At 33.7% G+C, this 16,823-nt stretch overlaps 1 protein-coding gene across 5 annotated transcripts in view; it reads right to left on the minus strand.

The window, feature by feature from the left end:
• LOC141450340 (very long chain fatty acid elongase AAEL008004-like) overlaps window positions 1–16,823 on the minus strand; it is a 98,003-nt gene that overhangs the window by 27,201 nt on the left and 53,979 nt on the right. For all 5 annotated transcript variants that reach the window (XM_074120678.1, XM_074120679.1, XM_074120681.1 and 2 more), the window contains one exon: window positions 3,501–3,843. In XM_074120678.1, the coding sequence (XP_073976779.1) occupies window positions 3,501–3,558 (58 nt within the window). In that variant the 5' untranslated portion in view covers window positions 3,559–3,843. The remainder of the gene's footprint in view (window positions 1–3,500; window positions 3,844–16,823) is intronic.

Below are 16,823 nucleotides of genomic sequence, written 5' to 3' on the forward strand. Positions count from 1 at the left end.
ATAAGGAAAGGAATTTTCCGGCGGTACATAAATTGAGCTTTTCCTTTGATAGTATAAAATTCATTAATTTAATTTGGATAAAAAAACATTTACGCAAACTGTTGGGAATATTATTGTGGTTCACATTGACACAGTATTACCAATGGCAACATTAATTGGTTATAATTGGGCTACGACAGGAGGAAATATCGTGCGGTCGATTGTTGTAGATCTTAAACAAAGATATGTGATATTAAAATTAATTTTTCTATTATTTATAATGACTCTAATAATATTATTCATAGCTAATATTTTAATGATCGTGTTTCATGTGTGTAAATTGCATACATTATCTGTTAACGCAATGTGCACTTTTTATTTTCTGCATAAAAGTTTGAAAACGGTTTCTTTCTCTTTTTTTTTGTAATGTATGCAATGGGTGGATTTCTTAAGGTGAAATTGCAGCAAGGTATTTAAACACATTCTCGTAATGTTGCAAAAAAGGAAGTGCACGAAGTGTAAGGGGCGCCATATAAAACGGAATAGTTTTCTTTCAACCTTATAATCTTGTTTTCCTCCATTTTAACGTTTTACCATTCCCTCGTATTCCATTTTCTTCAATTTCGGAATGGCAAGAGTTCATAACATAACACAATATGACATCCTGGAGAAAACCCACTTCCGTTCCCCCTAGAAGCTCCTGTAATCAAGTTACTGAGGTTTCAAATGAAAGTTAAAGAGCAACAAGTAGCCTCAGTTTCACAAATTTAGTGAAAACTATTGGAATTGTTTTGAAAAATAAGCAACAAATAAGTAACTGAGCTAGAAAAAAGACGCATTCTTGTTGGAATACAAGTAATGTGAGTGGATTAGCCACTTGTGCAGTAATTTTGGCCTCCTTTCTCAGATCGAAAATCGGTCTTTTAGATGGAAACAATATTTTTCGAGTACCGGTTTATCAAAAAGAAAATTCAAAATCGAAAATCTATAAGTTTGCAATACTTCCTATTACGAAGATCAGTCAAAGTAAACAAAGAAAAAAAAGGCAAGAATGGCTTCACAACTGTCCTTGATGTATCTACACGGCTTTCCTTCAATAATGCAAGATATAATTACCTGGGTTGGTAGATAGACGATGTACCACGACGAAAAAACAAGATAACGCCTTTTTTTTTACTTTTTATATTAGTTTCGAAAGGCGAATTATACAAAATTTAATTTGTTTGACCATTTCAACAGAAAGTCCCAATCAAACGTTAAAATCTCAATGGTAAACAGAGCGAAATTGCATACAAATAAATGATTCAATAAACAATTTTGTAGCTTACATAATCAACTAAATTACCAAAAAAAAAAAAAAACAATCTCTAAATAAGAAAAACGTATAATCAGAACTTCGCTTGATAAGAACAAACTAATGAACTCTGAAGAGAGAACCTGTTCAATATTTCTTTCACGGACTCCATTTTTCTCAGTTCTGACATTTATCAAGGTTCAACTAATTCTAACTTATTATTTATAGATAATTGCGTTGTGGCCACCACTAGGTCAAAGCAAAATGAAATTCACGGCCGATTAAAGAGAGTGTAATGGAGTAACAGTAATAACTTTTTGCGGTTATCTAACCATGATCTCCATTACTATCTAATTTGAGCAAAGAGTTAGCTGCCTCAATTATTTAAAAAAACCGGGTAAGAAAAGACTAAAATCTATTCCAAATTCAAGATTTCATTCAAATTTCTTAATTGCAATAGGAGAGTATATGTAAAAAGAGGAAAGCACGATTTCTGTCAACATTCATCGCGACCTACAAGGACCTACGGTTCTAGCACCAGCTAATGGCACATACAATCCTAAGAACGCCCAGTAATAGAATCTTTTTCGCCATATAAAGCAATGTCTCTTACTCAGGCAAAACCTAATATGATTCCCGGGTCCCTAGAGCCAGCTGGAGTCCCTAGACTGGAGAAATTACAAAACACAACACACCTGAACTACATTATCATTCTTCCAAGATGTTGCAAAAAAACGAACTTTCAAAAGGAAAAAGATCGATTCGCCAGAACCAGAGGTTCGTAACTTCCGACTTATCTGAGCTTAGTTACTTATTTCGCTGATTTGGCATCTTGGCTTCTTTTATATGGCACCCCACTTTCCAGAAGATAACTATAACATTAATAATGTAATAATAATACGTTGGTTTATCGCATAATTCAAAGGGAGTTAGAATAACTGGGAACGCATTGTTTCACTAATACCTGCCACCCCCCTTGAGAACGTGATAAGGTGTCCACAGCTTTTGTTGGTCAGTTAGCAAGTCAAGAACCATTCCAAATCTTACTAAATAACAGCGCACTCGAATTTCACAATTCTTTTCTCGCCGTATGAGCAGTATCGTGTTTGACAGTCGCACGACTTCACTGTACTCCGGTTACTGGATTATAAGAGCCGTCAAAGATGTTTTGTTTTTTTTAAATTAAATTTATCGTTCCAAAACTACTTCTTTTTTTTTGCAAGAAAATATTTCAAATAAAAGTGGCTACGAATAATCAAAGCAATAAATATGATGGTTAAATAAAAATTGAGGAATAGTTAAAAGAAAATGTCAACAAATTCGGAAAGTTTTACTGAACGGTCCCATTTCTGATCTCGGATTTTCTTCAAATTTTGAATTATAGCAATGTTTGTAACTTAATACCTCAAAATAGAAAAGACTTTCACTTCTTCAGGGACCTTGGCCTTCCTACGAATATCTCAGTCTAACTTCACAAGCCAAATCTTCACTTAATAATGTAAAAGTAACGAAATAACGTGGCACTTAAGTGGGGTAATCATAACTGCAGTTCCCTTGATTACCACCGAATTATCAATTATTTTTCTGGGTCATTGCTTCTAAGGTGCATTCTTCATTAAACAGAGGTAAGTAAAGAAATCGCCTATTTTTTTGAGCGGGGCTCCAATTTCCAATTAGGTGTCGTGGACGAGGGCGGAAGCTCATAGTTTACTGTAAACAATTTTTTCTAACCAATAAAAAGTATTCATACGCTGAATTCGAACTGGGGATCTCCCAGTTACAAAGCCTCGCTCTTCACCACTAGACTAACACCCTTATATAGAAACAAAAACTACATAATTCGTAATTATAGTGGACATTTCAGTGCGGAGGACATAATTAGACTCTCTAGAGGGTCCGATATGTTCACGTAAACCCTTATATATACAGTCCTAATGGACGGAAACTAAACAGAGAGGTAAGCAGTTTGTGCATCCACTTTAGAGTATATCTTGAACAGAATGGAATGCCATATTTGAACTCTTTCTAACTTTTCGAGATAATATGACAGCACTGGATTCACACAGCGGACTTTGAAACATGTATTTCCTTTAAGAGCTCGATTTAGAAAATTTAAAAGACAGCAATAATACTTAAAAAGAGTTGGGGAAAGTAACAGCTACATTTTTGAAGTTCAACTGAAAAAACAAAAGTTGTCGGAATAAAAGTATTGAAAAATTAATCTTACCTCCATTTTTATCGAATATCTCCTGGAAGCCATCAATACATTTCATGATTAGTGCCATGATGCTGGTAATAAGACGAGTGTCGTCTGACGATGGTGATTGATGATTGTGTCACTGGCTTATTATTAAGAGATTATCCGCTCCTCCCGCCACCCACCCCTAACGACACTTTTACTAACACTTTGTTCCCACTTGTTATTGTTTTCTCTAAACACTTCTAGTTTTGTTCTCGCTGACAATATTATTGTTATAATGACTTGCTATAATGGTTCTTCTTTGTAGGTAGCTACTGTTGCTATCTTAGTTCTTCAAATCTCTTTGGAATTGATGTTAGATGATCGTACTCTGCAACAAAAAGAAGAAACATGTAAGTTATAGAATTTAAAATCTTTACTTTTAAAAAACCTGCCTTGAACTCCCACTTGAATATGTCAATAAAAGCTATTTTTCTTGAAACTTAGAATTATACTAAAAAAATAGCGGACATTGAACTCTAACGTTTACAGTAAGTAAACATCACAACCCTAAGAACTTACCAAAGCAACACTCCTCGAGGAAAAAACACAATCTGACGAAACTGAGCTAACATCTGTCAAACTGAACTTCACCCATAATGCCTAGGAATTAGCGAAAACTAAAAAAAGAGGTGACTAACAGCGCACCTTCAAGAGAACTGATCTTCATCCAACTCTCAAATTTAGTTACACTCATAAATACTGTTGAGTGACAGAAAGTGAAGTAGCATCTTACTACAGCCTCTCCCCCAAAGAATGCAGTTTCAAAATAGTTTTTTTTTGGAAAAATGTTTAAAACAAAAATTATAAATCTACGTCGGCAGTAGTTCACAGAAAATGGTTGGAACCTTTGCCTAAAAAAATTACCCCTTGAGGAGAGCAAAAAATGTTTAAATTATTAAGCAACGTGGCACTTCCGTTAGCTATTTTGTTTGATATCTTATTGCCGGTTCCATTTGTGACGTACAAACGTCATCAATTGGAACTTTTCGCATTTTTTTAAATTTAATTCAGTAAAAGTCATATTTTTATTTATTTGCAAAAAAATGTTAATAGTAAAGCAAGTTAGATAATAAAATATACTTTTCGATTCAAGAGTTTCTGGAGATAATTAAAATTTGATCTGTCAGCATTAACCTAAAATGGGAAACAGTAACTGACACCAGCAAGCAGTAGCCGTTTTAGCCAAATACTTAGTTTATTCAAATATGTTTAGTGTAAAATGTGTACGCATGACTGTATAAATATGTATATTTACTAAGAAATAGAACCTTTTTTATTATATAACAGAAGTGTGGATAGAGCTAGCCAGTGTTGGACAATGATGTTGTTGTATACAATGACATAAGAAATGTTTGTAACGTGCGCTTAGTTATTTAGTTGGCCGTGTCTCTGTGTGGATGTGTTACACTTGGCTTAGTTCCTCCGCCACTTGCCGCCTAATATAGAATGGGGGAGAGGCCACAGGGTCTGTTTGTGTGTCACTCAGTCTGTGACTCTTGAGTTGTTGCCCTACTTTATAAATAATACAACAGACACACCAATAGATATTTACTATACAAGCTACAGTACACTACCATTAATACCTTGGCCAATACTCGGCTCGATTGGCCTACTAAATCTCTCACAACTATTACATATTAGTGTGGCGCGTGTTAGTAAACTCATTCAGATATAAAACGCTTCAACATTTCACTGCCAACATTAAGGCCCTTTCTTTCTTTCATCTTTATCGTTCGAAATGATGAGCTAACTGGTGGAAGAACCTGAATGCTCTACCTTCAACATTTATAAAAATTGAAAATTATTTTGATTTATCAGTTGCAGCAAGCATCTACATTGTATCTCTGACCGGTTTCGCACTTTGATCCTCCATGATCGATACTAGTCACGTAGGGGCATGGCGAAAACTTATCCCACCAAATTAAGAACAGATAAGTTGTTTCCTTATTCAATGGTGCACAAAACATGAATTTCCAGTTAAAAAAACATTCGAAAATTTATCAAGAACGCATAAACGCATAGCCATATCGGGATGCAGAAAAAATTAAAGAGGTAATAGACAAATGTAAAACAATTACACTGTTAAACTCATATAGCTGATCTCAATGAGGAAATGCAAAACAGAATTTATGCATGCAAGTTATTGTATGCAATCTCTAGTTAAGGCATAAAGAAATACCCAATCAAAGGAGTTGTGCACTTTTCACATAAAACTTAACAATCAACCAATTAAAATAATCACTTCAACAAGTTTTTATAACTTGTTAACGTTTGAACACTTTGATTATAAGTTGGAAGGAAGGTCTTTGATTCGATATTGCAAACAGGAAAACTTAACAATATTTTATGTAAATTCAATATCTCCTTTTGGTGATTATGTAATTGCCATTTTTTTTTTTTAAATTTCGTGTTTCAAATTCATTGGCGCGATCTACTCGTGCGCACACAATTAAGTACTGCCATACAATCAAAGAGGATAAATCAAAACGAACTATGTTGAACCAAACATGTACACAGTACATATGTATGTGAGTAAATTATTTTACCCCGACAACGAACAGAGATATTGTTATATACTTTTTACTTATTGGAAAAATTTGAATATTTATAGGTATGTGCTAGAATAAATACCAGCTCAGGACAGCCCGATTTTCTCAGCTGTATTGTATGGAAGTTTGTCTGTACCCCTGTAACGTAACCAGGGGTGCAAATGCACAGATATGTTCCAATAAGGAATCATTGGATTATTAAACTGTCCTGGATATAAGATCCAAAGACAGAGTTTGATGGACCCAAATTACTTTATTATACACAATATTTAAGGACTGTTCTATGTTTTCAGATCTGACCTTCAATTACGTCAAAAATTGAAGTATTCCGATCATAACACACTTTGGAAAATGAGTATCATGGAACTTGTAGCTCCAAATTTAATTATAATGCTAAAACATACAACAAAATGCTTGTATCAATGTAATACCTAATTGTTTAATAATGAAAGCGCTAATTATGCAGTCAAATCCTAAGAAAAAATGAACATGTATTTATTATAAAAAAAAAAGCTAAATAAAAAAAATCATTAATTTGCAAAGTTTTGCTGACGGAGAGAATAAATAAATACAATAATATACAAACGAAAATGAGAATTTTTCTCATCTAAAAGAGCGGATATAAGTGATAGCAGACTCATGGCCACTTGACATCTCCTTGAAACGATACAGAAAAAAGTTAGGTCGCCTACAGCCAGACTTAACTACCAAATTAGGATAAGGTCGGAATTCCTATTCAGTTAATATTTTCCTTTCCTCTCTGTTCTAAGGCGGGATCACGAAGAGATTCTCCGGGAAGCATTAACAGTTACATTTATAGTCTGGGATGGCTCTTGTTGGGGGTAACTTGAGCGGTCTTTAGGCATTCAGCACTCCCTGGTATCATGATCCAACGTCATGTAGTTTCGAGATATAGCCTTTTTAGTTTGAGGCGTAGTTTCTTATAGAAACATACTAATCTACTCCACCAGCCTTTAATGGTCGAAGACAATGGACCTCTTTGAAGGCTGAAGAGGTTTCCATCTGGTTGAGTATCCATGCCGAATTAATCTAGTGAATCTGGACTCAGAAACATCATATTGTGTAAGAGGGTTCTGTCCCTGTGCTAACTGTAGTTGGAGGGGAGGAAATAATCTCTTACACCCTGCCTGATGAATAAGAAATACGACGTAATTGCGCTTTACGATGCTCTGCGGACGTGTATGCTAATGATATCAGAAAATCTAAAAATACAGATTTTCAATAAGAACAGCTTTACCTTAAAATGACAATTTTCCTGATTATAACGAAAGGTGTAACTCTTTTGGTGTTCCAAGATTACTCAATTCTCTTTTATTTGAAAAGATCAGATAAAAGCGGTTTTGAAGCTAACCTCGAAGCAGATGTTACATAACAGGTTATGAGACGCCGTTTCCGCCTGGCCTTCCAAACTAAATATTGGTGGAAATTTAGTGAGAATATAACCCTCAGAGAGTTTTTCGTTTATACAGGTTTATGCGCTGGGAAATCTAGCTTTCCTCCAAGGACTCCTGCAGGATCTATTTACCAAGGTGTTGAAATTGAAAGGAACCAAATTTTCACTAATAGAATAAGAAGCTTAGTCAACTTGTCGCAGACAGCAGCAACGAAAAGCTTTGATTCCTCCTCTTGTTTAATTAGCTTTGATCTCTTTTTAATGAACTAACTACCAGAAACTAAACTGATTCAATATCATAAAAAACTTGGTTTATCCACAAATCGTACGTAAACTTTCACTTCTCTTCTGAAATAGACTGTAAACTGATTTCCGTTGTTTTCCTTTTTAAATAAATGTAATAATAAATATGCATATTAATTTTTGTTGTTAACAATGTATGTATCGTTAGTTAACTATACACAAATAGATATATAAAAAATGATTAGTAAATACCTTAAATGAAATATAAAATTAACAATAATTCAATTTTGTTCATTAACAAAAATTGTTATAAAGTAAATTTTTTAACCTAAAGTGTGTGATAGGCAATCATCACTTCCGTAATTTTGTTTTAAATTTAAGATACGTGAACATCTGAGCACTGCCAGCCTCCTGGAAGTGTTCTTTCATTACAGACACTACCTAAAACCGACGGTGAGGTGAATCAAGAAGCTCCTAATCTAAGGGCCAGGATTTGAACCTGGGATGTTCGCGCGGGAATGCAGTACGCTAACCATTCACTAATCCCTTCTGTAATATAACATTTTAAATACTTTACAATCCAATATCCTAGAAGACTATTGAGATCGAATCTAAATATCGCTGTCATGACTACAAGAACTAAGAAATACCGTTGCCTTTATTTACTTAAAATTTTTTCTTGACCTAACTTAAAAGAATCGTGAAAAAAACCCACACTTAAAAAAATACTGTTTTTTTAAACTGCAGTTTCTTCAAAACTTGAATGCACAAGAAAAAATCTAGAAGAACCATTCAAATGAGAAATTAAAACTTGGTGATTTTATAACAGCTTTGTTCAAAGACTTCTTCTTGCAGCAATTACTAAGTTAGGAACCTACAGGTTTCTTTCAATCTTGAATTTACTTAATTCTTAAGTTATATAGATACTTATTCTCAATTAAATAGTACAGCAGTAGTGCCACTAGAAGGGAAACGCTTCCCCCACTCGCCTCGGAGTGTCCCAAAACGGATTCTCCAAGAAAAATGATTAATCAAAGTTTCCGGTCTACTGCACATAGTCAATGTGAAGTTTGCAGAAAATGGAAGAAGCCTCTTTTAAGAGAGTCTCAAAAAAGAATAGAAAATCTATATTTGATTAAAATCGGATCTCTGGTTTGGGCAATTTGGACCGCTAGGGTCCCCTGAGCCTTAGAGCAAGTTTTCGTTTTTGAGATAATTAGTAAATTCAAGCCCTCAAAGGGAACCCTTTTTTTTAAAAAAAAACCACTTTCAGTGCGTCAGCGAATCTCAAAACGGGCTTTTTCCATGAAAAATCAAATTGGAATTATCGCAATACTTCTCCACTAGCCAGCAGCAGAAGATACACCTGTCGCGTAGTTTAAAAAAACACAAAACTAAAATCTCCAGCTGATGATTTCTTTAAATTCCCCATTCCAGCTGATATGCCTACTTCAACCCAAACCTAACGAGTCGGAATTGTAATTACTAGGGAACGGATTCGTATGTATTTACATATTTTTTTCTAGGCAATTTACAGACGTTTTTCAACTAGAAGTATTCATACTGACACTTTTTAAGCCGTTTGAGTCTACTTTTATTTCACATATTTCCACACATTTGGATGTTATCGCATATTTATACATATTTGATTAAAATAAATAAATATTTCTACATATTTAATCAAAATATGTACATATTTTTTCATATTTTTCATTTGGGCATATTTTCATAATTGGGAGGTGGTTGACAGGAAATGTGAACCACAGACTGTAGGGCTGTGAATTACAGTGCGTACAATGGTTATTGTAATTTACACAGAATGCTGCTAAACAGTGACGGGCACTTGTTAGTTCTTTGAAGTTGTCTGACGTTGTCTGTTCTTTCAGCTCGTTCGTTGAAGTGTCCAATTCATTTCGTTCGGTCACTTAGTGTATTCTTTTTTGGGTGAAATGCTACGAACATCGGCCTCAAACAAACAACTGGTTGCTAAATATCTTCGTGAGTTTCTAGCAGAACTTTTTCGAAGTGATGGAGACATTTTGTACTGCACAGCTTGTGACAAGCGCGTTTCTTGCTCTTAACGTTTCCAAGTCACCCAACATATTGCCACCGGATCGCACATAGAGAATAAAAACAGAAAGAAAGAGAGGACGTCCTATCAAGCCTTCCTTACATCTCCATCATCAAAGTCTACTCTGAGTACAGATCTGTGTCGGGCTTTGGTTAGAGCAGATATCCCTTTCCACAAACTTATTTATAATTGTAAAAATGTTCTTTTCTTGTATAAATAATTATAACTTGCCCCCCCCCCCCGAAAAAAATCCATTTTCATAAAAAAAATGTCCATTTTACTTAAATATTCCAGAAAATATTTTAAGAAAATCACATATTTTCCACATAATTGACGAAAATAAATGCATATTTTAATTAAATATTTGGCATTTTTAAATACATAAAAATCCGTTCCTTAGTAATTACAAATCATCCTTGAACTTTTCAGAACGAACATTATTCGAAGAAGAAAAATTGCAAATTTGACCGTAAAAAATGGGAACACATTTTATTAAAAATGAGAAATTAAAACTTGGTGATTTTGTAATAGCTTTGTTTCGTGTGGGATGCAAATAATGAAGAACAGTTAATAATTTAGCTAGTGGTTTCTTACATTTCCTTTCCCTCTAAAATTGGGGTTAAGCCAAGACTAAGCATATGTATATAAGTAATTCAAAGAAAACAACCAAAAAATGTAGTTCTCATTAAACAAACCAATTTATATAACCAGTTCGGGTAGTTTTTAATTACCAAAATTGAATTCAAATCTCTGATTCCTTTCTTCGTATTTTTTTCTTAAACTAAAATGCGAATTTATAAATAATTTGTAATTATTAAAATGAAATTCAAAATTATTCCAGCGCAATCATAAATAAATCAGAATAATAGCGCTAAGCAATCCAAATTGGAATTCTAATTGTAGAATTAATTTATTCGGTTGTCAAATTGGCTCGTTTCTAAGTTAGAATTAACTCGTTAAACAGAAAGAAAATTATTTAAAACAGCCTGTAATTAAAAGTAAGTAAATGTCAGTATATTAATTGGGATAATCCAATATAAGAGAGAACCGACCCTCCTTCTGGGGGAAAACCTGAAGAAGTGGTGATGAAGCACCTTGAGGCTCATGACGCAGGGAGCGGATATCTAGATAGCGGAGTTTAGGGAAATATTTAGTTTCAATGGTCGGATGGTAGCCGTTCGTGAATCTAATCAAATACTACAATCCACTCAACCGACGCTTATGGTATACATGTGTTTTGTTTGAAGAATGTCAAAAAAAAATCGAAATTAATTGCAACAAATAACTGAGAGAAATTCATATGTAATTGCTTCACTGAAAATTTGAAAAGATAAGCTCTAAGAACGCGAACAATACAACAGTAAAGTGCATGATTTTACTGGTAAAGTTCAATTATTTTATTTACCGGCAACCTAAACTTAATTACCCTATTCCCGAGGTCACACGATAAGAGTACCAGCCAATGATTTGGCTCGTTTAGTACACGCACATGGTTCTGATTGTAATCTAAGAAAGTTTTATATATACAGTTGTTGCACATGCGCATTATCCTACATTTATAAATTTACATATACGAGTATTATTGATTGAAATAATAAATCTTTTATTCCTGTACCTATAGGCGAAAACTTGTTAACGTTTAGTTGATCTTAACTATAAAGTTCTTCCGAAATCTTTTAGATACCTTTGTCGAAAGTACCTAGGTCAATACCACTGCGGCTTCAGAAAATGCACTTCTAAATGGGTCCAAATAATCAGTAAGGAACTAGATCAAGAAAGCGTCTGTCCACTTTTGCATTGTTTCTAGATTTAAAAACCGCAAAAGCAAGAATTAACAGTTTTTTCAAATTTTGTACAAATAAACATACGAAGAAGCTAGTTCGCCTGTGCATGTCGAATGTCTACTGTGTAGTGCGGGTGTAGCCAAGCATATCCCCACAATGCCAGAGATAAAAAAAAAAAATGGGTTGAGGCAATGCATTGTCTGGATTACCCAGTTTTCTCTTTATCCTTGCTAACAAATACTGAGTTCAATCCTTGCAGTTTCATAAATCCTTGCTACTGTTGGCATGCGAGGATCCAAATCTTTGAAGAATTCTTTCTAGAATGTTGTAGCCAAAACCTGTAAGTACAAAGGAGCTACCACCGACCCAAAACTGAAAGAGATCGAAGTATCACATAGCAGAATGCTATGAAGAAGATTTGCAGATCTACTGGAAGTTGGAGGAAGAAATTTCCCCGCTATAATCCTCCCGATTCTAGGATTATTGGTCCAAGAAGTTGGTCACAGTACGTCAAAATACACACACAAATTTACCAAAATTCTTTGAAGCCAATTTGTAATAACATTAAATAACTATGAACCAAAAATTAAACAGGTTTTAGTAAAAAGTGGCATTCTTGGTATCCTTTAAAGATCCTTTACAATTACACAGCTGATGGAACTGAAGCTCAGAACTCCAACGTGACCAATTTAGTTGCCGATTAGAGAAGTTCCTTTGGCAAGCGGTCTAAGGCGGAAAGACCAAGATATTCGTCGCAGAAACAATCTAATTCAAGTCTGCATTTTGAAATGTCCTCTAAGTTTGATCGCTCCAAGAAAATATAGAAAACTGTCGCAAAGTGTCAAAGATTAAACACTGCTCAAACCCAAAATGAAATCAGAAGTATCGCTTAAGAAATACATTTCGACGGGGTGAAATGAGTTGTTATGTTCATATGACAAAACATACGTCAATAGTCAAAGTCGATCGAAGAAATAGCTTTCTTTTTACGCTTTGTAATGCAGACATGTGTATTTAGTTAAAATGAAAACAGCCGGAATATCGAGCTGTTATTAATTTATTTCAGACAGTTTATCGATGGAGTTGATGCTCGCATTGCCAAGCCCTGAACGTTTCACCTTGTTTCGTGCTTTGAGAATTGCTAAAAAAATTCCACTATATTTGTGAGTAAATGAAACACCGAATTTCCTTTTTATATTATTTCAATTCTCATCCGACCTAATTAGCGCTTAATAACAGACAAAACAATAATTCAAAATCGAATATGTTTTGAAAAGGATCAATTAACTGAAGAAGTACTCAAGATAATAATTTTAGTTAATGAAGAGATGTTAAACCATCACAATTTGAACAAAAATAAGAATAATGCTGAAGCAAGATGCGCAACATCTATTTACCCATTTAGTGATATATGGAATAATTAATATATTACTATGCGAGATTAGTAAATAAACATTGCCAATGTCTATCAAATACACAACTAGAAAGTAGTTATGTGACCAGTATTTTTAGTATTCCATTACTTACTGATACTATATTTCGAGTACTAACTTGTGTGTTATATAACTGCTTTTTTAAACATAATTTGGGAAGATTATGGAAATGACAGGTTGAAGTTCTATTTATTGAAATGAAGTGACGCCTATACTCTAAATCAACATCAACTCTAAATGTTCTGGGAAATATTATAGGGTTTTCTTCATGTCCTTAGTAAGACGAAGTTTAGATGAAGAAATCTGCAAAACTAAAGTAATGAGTCAACTTGACTTCCAATCTGTCAAAGGAAACAGAACCATTTTTATAAGGATGTACCTCAGAAAAATAAAATTTAATTATAACCAGTTAATGCAGAATTGGAATTCATCCTATTTCACTGATTTTATGGCAATCCGTTCTAAGTAAAACAAATAGAAGAATATAATACACTTTATAAAAAAAATGTCTTTTCATTTTCACAGTAATAGAAGAAAGAGGGAGAAATCTGTAGAGAGTCCTAACTGCAGCATGTGCCAAGAAATCTGTCTATCGGTCGATCGCTTCAGATATGTTGCTTCCTATCATCAAACGTCATGAAACGAAGATCATCCGATATTCATGTTCTAGCTCGCTGGCTGGTCCTATCGGTAGGTAAAACACAAACGCTCCAAATATGTAATAGTGTTCTTTTTTCTTTTTTTTAAAATTCCCGATGTTTCAATAATCATTGAGTGACATCTTCGAGAGGCATTGAGGTACATCTAAATATACACCATAAATCACTTCCTAGATTTTACTATAGTTTTTTTTTATCTTTTAAAGATAGCATACAATGAGTACCGAAACGTCTAGAAATTAAAAACAAAAACAATTAGAGTAATGTGCTTGTGTTTTACTCAACAACAAGGTCAATAAGTAGCCAATTAACCGGTGAAATTTGTAAGAAGTTTTAATAAATGATTGTTTGGTAAATTCACTGATGATATATTGCGGTGATATGACCGTAACTCGTGGCTTTGGAAGTGGACCTGGCTGCAAAGTGGTGTCACGAACGCGTCATGGCCCAACAAAATCATAGTCTTGTAAGAATGGGCTGTTGTCTTAAAGACTAATTTTAATTTAATAACTCAGAATATAGAGATCCGGATTTCCTATCGGCCATTAAATAATTATGAACACTAAAATTATGGAAATCCAATACCTAATCAATAAAAAGACCAAAATTAGAGGGTATTTATAAAACTGTTCAAATTATTTTAACTAATACAAGGTTAATTTTTTATGAATAATCTGATACAGCGATCATAACACTCATTTATTATCGCTTCCTTTAAGCTGGAGGAAGTCAATCAAGGATTGATTTTTTGTCTCTCCAAATTTTTTATAAATAATATATCAGTCATGGCCATTTAAAACAAATTTTGGTCAAATGTGACCTCAACAATTCAAAGATTTTATTCCATATTTATTTCAAATGAATCAAAATTCTTTACAAAGGGACGTATTTGTCAGATATTGCTTTTTAACCGGCTGATACATTTGGTTACAATACGATGATTAGGCATTGATGGTTTCGTCAGGATTCAAGAAGCTGCAATGAATCAGACCAAATGAAGATCACCAAAACAGTAACCATCACCTTTTTTTGATGATTAGAGGTAATCTAATCGAATAGAAGTGTACAGTGCCTTGGGAATGGTAATCCCACCTACGGTAAATAAATTAAGGAAATGTTTTCAAATCTGTTTAGGGAAAGAATGTGGCGGGGTCACTCTCGCAATTTCATAAATTGCATATTGAATAATTTGCAATAACATTGACTTTTACTTGATCTTCAATAATTCTGCCAGAAATTACAGTTTGAGATCAGCACCATCAAGCAAACACAAACTGGTTGCTGTTTATTTTTTTATTATTAAAAAATGTAATTATGGTCGGACATCAAGACCTCCAAGAGCTCTACTCAGTAATTGTCTGACAGCACACTGAGCCAATGAAACTTCTAAAACATTTGAATTTGCCTGCTATTTTCTTCACTTTCTGCATGTCCAAAATGGATGGCAGTTTCCCTCCTGATTTAGCCTGACATCAACTCTACTATCACTTCTACCACTACTCTGTCCTTTAAAGTAAATAAAACAAATATTTGCCTTTGAACAATAATCTTTTGCCAACTATTATTATTGACGGTAGGAAATGGCATTTAAACGCTATTATTTTATTCGTTACAAAAAGTTAGAATATAGTTATACTTTAATAATAGTTTTCAAATAGAAAACTAACCAATTACATCATTTAAAATAATAGAATATAAATCCAGGAAGATAGATGAAGATTGACCGTGGCCTGCTAACCTCAATTTCTCTACATTTTAATTTTTATTTCTGTTAGTCCCCTCAGTAAATATTTATTAAGTTGGAACACGATTTGATAATTTCAATAAGAAGAAAGGTCAATGGGCACCTGAATTATAGACGGTACATGTGATAATTTTAAACCACCAACCTGTTGGAATTGTTAATTCTGTAATTTTTAATCGCAATTCAGCTTTAAACACTAACAAAACTAACTCTTGTTGCGTATTATTTACTCATATCACTATTATCACACAATTCAGAGTGATAATTTATTTTCTTCGTGGCTTGTAAGTTTGAGAACAGAATGCTAAAAAAGACAAATCGTAGAAATTTCAAACTTGGCAAAATCTGTTTAAATTTGTTTAACCGAACTGTGTCAGTGCGATTTACTGAAGGAACTTTTGATTTTTTTAAGTTGCTTGCAATTCTCCCGGAGCTCCAAAGAACTTCGCGTACTAATTGTAAGGATATTTATCAGGGGTTTTCCTCTCAAGAAAAGAATTTAGATCCAGTAGGTATGTAAGCTGAAGAAGCAGCCAAAATTTTAAATAAATAGATGCGGAAATGGGTCCGAGTTAGTGGAACTAAAACCTAAAATATTAAATCGAAAATATTTAATGACTGATTTTTATTGATGAGTTACTTCAGAGGTTTCAACATTTCTGTTCATTCTTATTAATTCAAGCAATTTAATATTTTATTTAAGGATTTGAATTTTCAATTAATCCTTAACTTTTTCTTACATTGGTTTTCAATCATTAATTGTACACTATAGATATGTAGCAACTCACTTGGCTGACAGATTAATATACAATTATATGAGGTTAATTAATAGCAATAAGTAATTGGTTAATGTGCAAACAAGACCACTATAACAATAAATAAATAAATAAATAGCAATAATAATACTAATGTGAGAGTCTTACTTTGGAAAGTGTACTCTAGTACCTAGAGGGAGAACTGTGGTACGCCTTGAGTGGATAGTAATAAGGTTATTCTGATTATTTCAAGCGGACTTTAGGTCCAACTGCCGTCCTGAAGTTGTGGGAGGAAGTTTTACGAGTTTATAAACCCTGTTTTCCATCTAGAGAGGCTGCTTTACCTTCTCATCCCTCAAGAAACCTCCTCAATTAATATGTCTAAGAAAAATTGACATTAATAGCAGATAAGATCTGCAGAAGTAGTTTATGAGTTGTACTATTTTTAGGGTTTGGCGTCAAACTCGAAGTTCGGCTACTAGAAGTAGAGACAAACTAAATTAAAGAATGGTTTACGACTTGAGGGGAGTCTGCTCCGCTAAATGAATAAATATACATATATATTGTTAAAAACGAGGAAAACTTTTAATATTATTCAGATTATAATTCGAAAAACAGAAGATTAGTTTTCAAGGCGAGTGCAATTGAATTATCAA

Source organism: Rhodnius prolixus, unplaced genomic scaffold (assembly GCF_049639745.1).
Source record: "Rhodnius prolixus isolate KJV_2025 unplaced genomic scaffold, Rpr scaffold_2, whole genome shotgun sequence".
Lineage (NCBI taxonomy): Eukaryota > Metazoa > Arthropoda > Insecta > Hemiptera > Reduviidae > Rhodnius > Rhodnius prolixus.